This window comes from Rhamphochromis longiceps, linkage group LG14 (genome assembly GCF_057381845.1).
Source record: "Rhamphochromis longiceps isolate RC_006_pf linkage group LG14, R_longiceps_female_GT1.1, whole genome shotgun sequence".
NCBI lineage: Eukaryota > Metazoa > Chordata > Actinopteri > Cichliformes > Cichlidae > Rhamphochromis > Rhamphochromis longiceps.
In genome coordinates, this window is record NC_140570.1 from 32,332,841 (window position 1) to 32,343,473 (window position 10,633).

The 10,633-nt window shown below is 42.4% G+C and overlaps 1 protein-coding gene across 1 annotated transcript; it reads left to right on the forward strand.

Moving 5' to 3' along the window:
* The first annotated feature begins 825 nt into the window (after positions 1 to 825).
* LOC146654445 (olfactory receptor 1500-like) lies at positions 826 to 1,797 on the forward strand. Its single transcript, XM_085380216.1, has one exon. The coding sequence runs from the start codon at positions 826 to 828 to the stop codon at positions 1,795 to 1,797; it is 972 nt and encodes a 323-aa protein (XP_085236342.1).
* Positions 1,798 to 10,633: the final 8,836 nt, after the last annotated feature.

The following is a 10,633-nucleotide window of genomic DNA, read 5'->3' on the forward strand; positions in this document are numbered from 1 at the left end:
AAATTTGGTAGTAAGGTGCATGGTGCAACACAATGGAAAAAGATTTGTGTTAATTATTAACAAGTAACACACAGCTAAAATACAAGAATTTCAATTTCCAAAAGTTTATCACAAACTCTGGGAAGATCAAGAGCATGCTTAACAGCACAGCAAGCTATGTAATTTGAAAGATTTTATCTGTGATTTGTTGGATTAAATAAACTTTTTCTTTAGTTTTGCACAGTGAAGCTCTGACAATCTTCAGTGCAAATTGTTAGGTTTTGTATTGTTGATTGTCATTTATGCTTAGAAATATCTACTTATATATGCTTAGAGTTTTGTAATTAGTTGTAGATTGGTAGAGGTTTGATCCTTGATAGTCTGCAAACTTTGTGTGCATTAGAGAGCACTCTGGGAGCACGAGAGAGGTCGTACCTTGTCTTATTGTTTTACGGTAGGATTAACGTAGCTACGTCTGTTCTAGTCTAAAGCTACAAACCTATCACAAATCATTTCATTATACAGTAGAAGCAACGAGTCACTTCAAAAGTTTGAGTGCACAGGGGAGTTGTTTCCTCTGAGTGTTATTTACCCCACACATCATTAGTTCAGACTCTGTTGGAAACATTTACAATATAAAACCATCAACACTGTTTTGGAAAGTGGGTTATGTTCTTGCATAGTTAGAGCTAAAGAGCTGAGGTGTATTGATATGAATAGAGCGAATTAATCATTATTATAATAGAGTATCTAATCCAAACATTTGTATCATTTTTGTCATAGGACTAAAATGTGGTTTGTTTAATTTTACCTTTGGTTTATGATTATTTCTTTGTATATATAATTATGAAATACACCAATATTACCACTATAAAAGAGTTCATTATTATTGGATTTCCTGGACTTCCTCCTGAATATTATGGTCCAGTGTCTGTTCTTCTTCTTCTTGTTTTCCTTGCTATTGTAATTGGAAATGGTTTCACTATAGCTGTTATCATTTTTGAGCGGACTCTGCACAAACCAATATATGTGATCTTTTCTAACCTTGCAATGACAGACATCTGCTTTGGCGTGGTGACTCTTCCAAAAATCATAGCCAGATACTGGTGGAATGACATGATCACTTCTTTTGGAGCTTGTTTTACACAGATGTATTTTGTTCATTCTTTGGGAGCTATTCAGTCTTTAAACTTGCTGATGATGGCTTTGGATCGTTTTGTTGCCATATGGTTTCCATTCAAATATCCCATTTTATTTACAAACAAAGCAGTGGCTATTGCTTGCACCATGTGCTGGGTTTTAACATTTATACGTTTGCTGGGAATTGTGCTTCATGCCTTAACTTTACCTTACTGTGACCAGAATATTATCATGCAGTGTTACTGTGATCATATATCAATAACAAGGCTGGGTTGTGGTGATGGGCTGGCATATGTGAACAGTGTTGCACTTGCTAATGCAATGGTCACTCTCCTGGTTCCTTTAACATTCATAATTTTATCCTATTTTTCTGTCATCATAGCTGTTCTGAGGATGTCTCAAACTGAGAGACGTCACAAAGTGCTGTCCACTTGTGCCCCTCAGCTCTTTATTACCTGCCTTTACTATGTGCCAAGATGCTTTGTTTATCTTGCTAATGTTTTAGGATTTAATTTTAATCTTGTTATTCGGATTATTATTACAATGATGTACAGCCTCATACCTGCTGCTGTTAATCCAATCATATACTGTTTCAAGACTAAAGACATTAAAAATGTTTTGATGCGGAGATTTAAAAAAGGAAAAGTGAGCACTGGATTAAAAACTGAATGCAAATAAATCTTTACAAAATCCAAACAGTACAACACCGAAGAAGTCTTATAATCAGGCTGTTATCTTGGCTTTCTGTAATAAATAACAAGAGTATTTGGTTCTGAAACAACTGACACTACGTCATATGACCACTAGAGGTCACTTTACAATAAGTTTTAAAACTAATTGGCTCAGTATATTTGATGGAGTGAAGACCGAGTTACACTTTTTATTTGCAAAAAATAATTTTCATTTCACAGGAGGGGATGACAGGGCATGTAGAAGGTGGGGAAATATAGTTTGTTTGTTTTTGTTTTTTTTTCAAATTTAGTGAATTCTTCAGCTGCCTTTGAAAGATGTTTTTGAAAATAAATATATTTATTCATTTTAAATTTAAATTTTTACATTATATATGATTTCAAATTTTACTCTCAATGAGAATAAATTTCCCAATGAAAAAATAACCAGGGTTGCATTTTTTTTAAACCTGTCCTGTCCAGCAGTTGTAGCAAGCAGACTTTGTTATTATTCATAGTTTTATCTGATTGGATATTATGCTGGCACAGACAGGGGGCGAAGGTCAGATTGGCAAAAGGTAGGCGAAGAGGGGGAATAGAAAAGCAGAGAAATAGAAAGCAGAGGAATTGAAAAAGAAAAGGGAAGAAAGAAAGGGAGAAAAAATGGGGTTAGGGGAGGCGGGAGCAAAGGATGAACACACATGCTGGGTCTCCAGTTCCCGCATTTGTAACAAAGCACATTCAGACGACACAACAACAAATACAATTTTACTCCCCCAAGCCAGTGGTTGACAAGGAAAGAAGAGACCCATGGCCCCCAAGAGAGCTGAAGATCTGAGTCCATATCCTGATGACAGCCATGCATCCACCCCAGGTTAGCAAAAAGGGAGGCCGCGGATGGAGCTCTCGCAGCCAAGGGCAGGAGTGCCAGGGGACCAGAGGCAGCAGGAAGTTGCCCTAGACTCACCTAACTCCAACCGACCCCTCACCGTGCCACGAAGAGGTCTAAGCCACCCTGTATCTATAATCCACAAGCAACCAGGCCAGCAACCACGCCAAAACAGCCCATCAAGTGTTACCAGGTGATATCCTTAATAATATTTTATCACTGAATTTTAGAAAATTAAGATACACGTGGGTATATTGAAGGTATGTGCAGGAGATTGTTTATTTATTTGAAAATTCTAAATGTTACAGGACATTATAGACTGAAACTGAGACTCTCACAGCAGATTTCCTTATCTCTTTAGTAGGGATGGGTATCGTTTAGGTTTTATCCGATACCGGTGCCAAACCGGTACTTTTGAAACGGTGCTGGTGCTTAAACGGTGCTCAAACTGGTGCTTAAAGAATGGAGAACACAAATTTGGTCCTAAAACCACTCATGTTCAGCTGTTTTTTTGTAAAAAGATAACAATGTTAGCCTTTTCTGCATCTATGGGGCATATATGGCATCACTCTTGGCTGGAAGCAGTGCTTAATCAATGGAAAAACACAAACTTTGTCCAAAAACCTCTCACGTTTAACTGTTTTCCACTTTTTCTTTGGTCATTTTAGCCTTTTTGGCCAGGGTGAAGGGAGTATCTGCCATCAAACAAGAAGACAGCCGCATGTAGCTATGAGGATGTTTGCTAGTTCACCTTACATGCATTAATGTAATAACGTGGTGAGCCTACTCAACGTAAATTACACACGAACAACATTAAGCTACTCACGCAGAGAAGAACGGCTGCTGCATCATCATCCGTCATCATTTCTGCTACACTGACAGGGCTAGGGGCCAGGACTCTACTCTTCGGGTTTTTGGGGGATGTTGCTAACTCCGGGTCCGATAAGAGGCACCACACCCACAGTAGATGTGCTCGGTGTGAGGTCTCGCATTAAGCTATCAAATACGGTGCATTTCTCGGCTTTTAAAAAAATGCTATGCGTCGCCAGGTGTTTCATCGGATTCGAGGTGTTACCTCCTTTGACAGTATCACAGTATCACCTTAAAGCACTTGTTGCAGGCTGCTGAGTTTGCATCTTTTGCTGTGAAGTACAGCCAGACTTTTGACCGCTTCGCCTTGGGCATTTTTAATCTGTAGCTCTGCTCTAAAAGAACGTACATAGAGGAGGAGGACGGGGCAAGGGTAAGTGACGGAAGTGACGGACAAGGTAAGCGACACAAGGTAAGCGACAAGGTAAGCGACCCATGTTGTAGGTGACGTCAGACGCCGGAGATTTTGGCGGAGAAAAAGCAAATGGTAGCATAGAGTTTAACAAAGGTTTTTCAAGCTTCAGTATTACCAAATATACTAATCAATTGTCATATAACTAACAACATCTGTTTTATCATCTCTAACACCCTGGAGGACAACGGGGAGAGTTTAGACGCTCTCCAAGATTACATCGACCGCTGTTTTCAAGATTTAGTAATGAATAAGGCCCAGAGTGCATCTTCCCCGGCCAAAATTGAGACGCCGTCATCGAAGAGATGTCGCCCGGCAGACTCCCCCGGTACAACATCGCCTGCCGGCAAAGACATCGCAGACATCCTGGAGTCAATCGACAAGCGATTGTCCAGTTTCGATGCGAGGCTGTCCCTGGTGGAGATTTTACACCGGGAATTTAAATCTCTGAGAGAATCCCTGGAATTCAGCCAGCAGCAGGTGGAAACGCTTGCCGCTGAAAATGCCACGCTACGGGAGTCGGTCAAATCTCTCACCGATAACGTGACCCAGCTAAACATTGAAAATAAAAAAATAAAAGAGTCCGTTATCGATCTACAAGCCCATAGCATGAGAGATAATCTTGTGTTTTCTGGTATTCCAGAAACTGCCGGAGAGGACGCAGAGGCAACGGTGAAAAGCTTCATTAAAATCCACCTGAAGCTGCCGGAGGACACCGTAAAGAACATCGACTTCGATAGAGTACATCGCTTGGGGGGCGTGCGGTCGCGGACCGGGAGACCACGGCCTATTGTGGCCAAATTCGGTCAATTCAAACAGAAGGAACAGGTGAAGAGTCGCGGCAGAGAGCTGAAAGGAACGGACTTCAGCGTGAACGACCAGTTCCCCAAAGAGATCCTGGAACGACGCAAGGTCCTGTTCCCAGTTCGACGTAGCTTCATCCAGAAAGGCTCCCGTGCTGTCATCGCCGTGGACCGGCTCTACGTGGACGGACAGCTCTACCGCGACCCCGGCACCACACCGTGGTTATATTGACTGCACTCCAGATAAGAACCCGCTACACTCTTTTCTTATTCATTCACACTTTCTCTTTTAACATGGGTTTAACCTAGTAATATCAATATGATGTCATAGCAGATATAACACCGTCACCCTCCGTCATTGTTTTAATTGGAATGTTTCCGTTTCGTTTCTTTTTTGTTGTTGTTGCTCACAGTTTATGTGGTTTCTTTCTTTCTCTTGTCTTTCACTGCTGTGATCACCTACTTCCCCACTCACCTACAAACAACACCCTCTATTTCTCCATATTTTCACACCACGATCACGCAAACACATCAGCTCAACGGCAGCACATTCACAACAGCCTCACAGCACGCACAGACTTGCAGGACACATAAGCAAGCCACGCTTGTTCATATTAGTGAATATTCACACACATAGTCAGACTTATGGAGCCTCTCACCACACTTCTTTTTCTCTTTCTATTTACAAACAAGGGATGTTTCCACATTCTCTCCACCTGTCTAAACGAAACACCCAGCATACTTCATTAGACATACACACACAATTATGGGCATGCTGAGGTTTGTCACATGGAATGTAAATGGAGCTGGCTCCAGAGGAAAGAGGTTAAAGATATTTAACCAGCTTAAAAAACTACAGGCAGATGTTGTTTTATTACAAGAAACTCACAGACCTGTCACAGGTTTAAACGAACTTAAAACACCTGAGTTATAGATCCAGAGGGTAGATTTCTAATTATTAAACTATCAATATTGAACAAAAAACTATGTATTGTAAGTATATACGGTCCAAATGTTGATGAACCCTCATTCTTCCACGGATTTTTTAGTGCACTCTCTGAACACCTTGATTGCACACTCATTCTTGGCGGTGACCTCAACCTTGGACTAAATGAAGACATGGATAGGCTCAACACAACAGGAACTCAGCGCAATTGGCAGTCCACAAATATAATCAAACAGTATATGAGTGACTTTGGTCTTTGCGATGCATGGCGCTCTCTTCACCCCACCAGTAAGGAATATACTTTTTTCTCGCATGTTCATCACTCCTACTCTCATCTGGATTATTTTTTGGTCAGCAGCTCACTGCTGTGTGACATTTCAGACACTGAGATTCATCCTATAACTGTCAGCGATCATGCTCCTGTATCTTTAACACTAATGCACAAGAATAACACTACGCCAAGAAAAAACTGGAGATTTAATATATCACTACTTAAAGATGAAGACTTTATTAAATATTTTAAAAAGGAATGGACTTCATATTTAGACTTTAATGACACTCCCGGAATATCTGCTTCTGTTCTATGGGAAGCAGGGAAAGCTGTGATGAGAGGTAAAATAATTTCTTTCTCATCACACAAAAAGAAAGAAGAAAACAAAAATATTCAGGAATTAGAAAAAAACATAAAATCACTAGAAGAAGCCTACGCGTGCGACCAAGATCAGGAAACATTGAACAAAATATGCAAAACAAAACTAGAATTAAATGAAATTATTAATAAAAAAAACACAATTCCTTATACAAAGACTTCGCTTGCAGAATTTTGAACACAGTAACAAATCAGGTCGATTTCTAGCTAACCAGCTAAAAATAAATAAAGAAAAAACAACTATATGTGCTGCTAAAGATTTATCGGGGAACACAATATATGATCCTGGAAGAATAAACAACATTTTTAGGGATTTCTATGAAACTTTATTCTCACCACAAATAAACCCATCTAAAAATGAAATTGATCTGTTTCTTGACAACGTAACTCTTCCAAAATTACTAGATAGTCAAGCAATGGAACTGGATTCGCCACTGACGCCAAGTGAACTCCAGGAAGCCCTGATAAGTATGCCCAATAATAAGGCTCCAGGTCCAGACGGCTTCCCTGCAGAATTCTACAAAGAATTCTGGATAATTTTGGCACCAGTATTCCACGGCATGTTGCAGGAAATCGAGGAAAATGGCAGACTACCACCAAATATGAATTCTGCCAACATTAGTCTCCTGCTAAAACCAGGCAAAGACCCTTTATTTCCCTCAAGCTATCGTCCAATTTCTCTTTTAAATGTAGACCTTAAAATAATCTGCAAAGCTCTCTCAAAGAGATTAGAGAAAATGACCCCCCTCTTAATTCATCCTGACCAAACTGGTTTCATAAAAGGTCGGCACTCCTCAACAAACACTCGTAGATTACTTAATTTAATAGACTACTCATACGATAAAAACATCGAAACCATAATATTATCTCTAGATGCAGAAAAAGCATTTGACAGAGTTAACTGGAAATTTTTATTCGCAACTTTACACAAATTTGGTTTTGGAAACTCTTTCATAAACTGGATAAGAATATTATACAATTCCCCAACAGCTCGTATCAGAACAAATGACCAGACATCCTCCAGCTTCTATCTCCTGAGGGGCACCAGACAGGGATGCCCACTCTCCCCTTCACTTTTTGCAATTTTTATCGAACCTCTAGCAGCAGCATTTAGACAGGCTACAACAATTAAGGGCATAAAATGTAAGAACATAGAACATAAAATCAGTCTCTATGCGGATGATGTGTTGCTTTTTCTGCAAAACACACAAACCAACCTCTCTGAGGTAATTACTTTAATAAACTGGTTTTCAAGAGTTTCAGATTATTCAATTAACTGGCCAAAATCTACAGTTCTCCCCATTAACTGCTCCTTCCATAATTCTTCCTCTGCCCCACTGCAATCCGGAAATATTAAATATTTAGGTATTAATGTCTCTCCTAAGCTTTCAGACTTAACTAAATTAAACCACATCCCACTTCTAAAGAAAGTAGAAGGCGATCTGACTAGATGGAAATCTTTACCCATATCACTCATGGGAAGGGTCGCCACTATAAAAATGATGATCTTGCCAAAAATAAATTACTTATTTTTGATGATCCCTAACAAACCATCACAAGATTGGTTCAGATCTCTGGATTCATATATTTCCAAATTCCTTTGGAAAGATAAACCCCCGCGTATCAGCTTAAAAACGCTACAAAGAACCAAGGATAGAGGAGGATTAGATCTGCCTAATTTTCACCAATACTTCTTAGCCAACAGGCTTCAGTTCATCTCAGAATGGTTAAAACATACCTTCTTAGTTGAGCCCTGGCTAGATGTTGAACAGGCACTATGCAAGGATCTAGAGATTTCAGACCTACCATTTATTAGCTCAAACATCAAAAGACATGAATGCTTTAAAAGTATCAACATCAGCTTTTCTCTGACAGCATGGTGGGAGTTTCTAAAAATAACGGAGTCTTCATTAATCCCATGCAAACGTACACCTATCTGGAATAACCCTGACATATTACAAAACAATAATATGATTAATTTCCCAGAATGGAGTTGTAAAGGAATTAAATACTTAGAACATATATTAGAGGGAACAGAATTTATTCCATTTGACAGACTAGTTGCACAATATGGGATCAACAAGAAAACATTTTTAGAATATCAACAAATTAAATCCATAGTAAAAAAGAAATTTAACCTCAGTCAAGTTGAATTACAAACACCACTAAGTGCGGCACATTTTCTTACTCTTAAATCCCCCAAATTATTATCTAAAATATACAGAACACTTTCTAAATTAGATGAATCAATATCCCTTCCTATTGCAAAGTGGGAAGCAGATTTATCAGTCAGCTTAGACCAAAACTTCTGGTCTCAGATTTGCTTAAAAACCTTTAAATTAATTAAAAATCCCAGTCTGCAATTAATACAATACAAAATACTACATAGAGTGCACTATACAGGTCATCGGATGTTCAAGATGGGCTTTACATCTTCCAACAACTGCTCACACTGTCAAGGCAATACACCAGACAATTACATCCACGCTCTTTGGTTCTGTCCACCAGTGCAAAAGTTTTGGCGCGAGATATGTGAAGACTTATCAAAGTGTCTGAAATGTAACATTCCAACCTCCCCCTTAGTGTGTTTACTGGGCAGCTTAGATAATGTCACTTCAGAAAAGAATATAGCCCATATGATTTTCACTGCCCTATGCATAGCCAAGAAAACAGTCCTCATGAACTGGAAAAATAAAAATAATCTTAATTCTAACCAATATAGAAATTATCTATTAGATTACATTAGTCTTGATACAGCCTCTGCCACCACATCAGATCAATTGCTCTGGACTCCTTTTATCAGCTCCATCACCTAGTGGGGGTGGGGGGTCATAATTTGGTCCCGCCTTCACTGTTGTGATTGGTGTGGGGGTAGGGACAGGCTTAGGGCGTCGGGGGGTTCCCCGGAGGCATCTTCCTTGGGGGGCTCAACCCGGGGTAGCGGTCATGTCCGGTTGGGGGCTCTGTTGGCTCTCAGGTGACTGTTTCCTCGCGGCTGCGTGCAGCGAGGCTAGGGGAGGGTCTGTGCTGACGGACGTGGGTTACTGACCTGGTAGCCTGGCTGGCCCTGGGTGGGTCCGGGATGGGCGTGAGGTTCTGGGGGCGCTCCGTCTCTGGGCTGGGGACCGGGCCGGGCCTCGGGGGCTTGGATCCTGGTTGGTGTGTTGCCGGGGTTGTGGGCGGGTGGGTGCATGGGGGCCCGGCCCTGGAGCGGGGTGCCGCCGGTGCGTCGAACCACCTGGGGGGCTCTTCAACTGGTGGGGGAGATGGTCACATCTTGCAGGAGCTTTCCTCTCTTCAGGAACTCTCTCTGCAGGAGGGGGAGATACAGGAGAGGTGGAGGAAGATCTCAGCCTGGGCGTTTACTGTCTTATGTAGTCTGGAAGATGAGTGGATGGTGGGGTGGGTGCAGTTTTCTCTGTGGTGGGGTTGGGTGGACTGTCCCGGGCTCTGTGGGGCCGGGAGGCGCTGCTGCACTGGGCCCCGGTCTGGATGGGCCTGGGCCCCCTTTCCCTGGCGGGTCGCGGAGTGTGGGAGTGCCTACTGGGGTCAGCGGGGGAGCTGGCCCCAGGGAGGGGTTACCTGCCCCTCCCTTCCTTCCCTCCCCATCTCCAGCTGCCTCTCTCTTCCCGCTCCACCACAACCACCCACACATGCAGGGCCTTGGAGTAGGGGTATGTCACCAGGGTGCAGAGGAGGCTACCCCCCCCCCCCCCCCCCCCCCCCGTCCCCTTCTGGCTGCCTCTGCCTCAATTTTATCCCACAACTTAGACATTCACATTATTCACACTCTCATTACACATACATATAGGATCTTGGGGGTGGGCACAATCACGGAGTCCAAATTACCATCAGGGTGTACACCTCACCCCTGGCGTCGTTGCCCACCTCTCAATTTTAAATACACTTAGACATTGAGGGCTATCAGGAGGGACTATGCGCTTACCTGCTGCTCCTTGGCAGGTAGCTCCATGCCCTCCTGGGTTTTAATTGCACCTTAGAACACACATGCATCAACACTACAATGAGCGGGTGGAGGGAGGTTTGGAGTCTTCTCCCACCCCTATTCTCTGCGGCCTGCTGGAGCGGGAGGGCTAGGTGGAGTTGGCCGTCCAACTGCGGTCTGGAGTGTGGGGCCTCCCTGCTGCTACGGAGTCGGGGTGGTCTGCCTCTCCCCACCGCAGGGAAAAGGGTAACACCACCTGGGTCTGGGTGCAGTTCCCCCCTCCAGGAGCAAGGGTACCTAGACCCGGTTTGTAGAGTACGCTTGGGGAGTG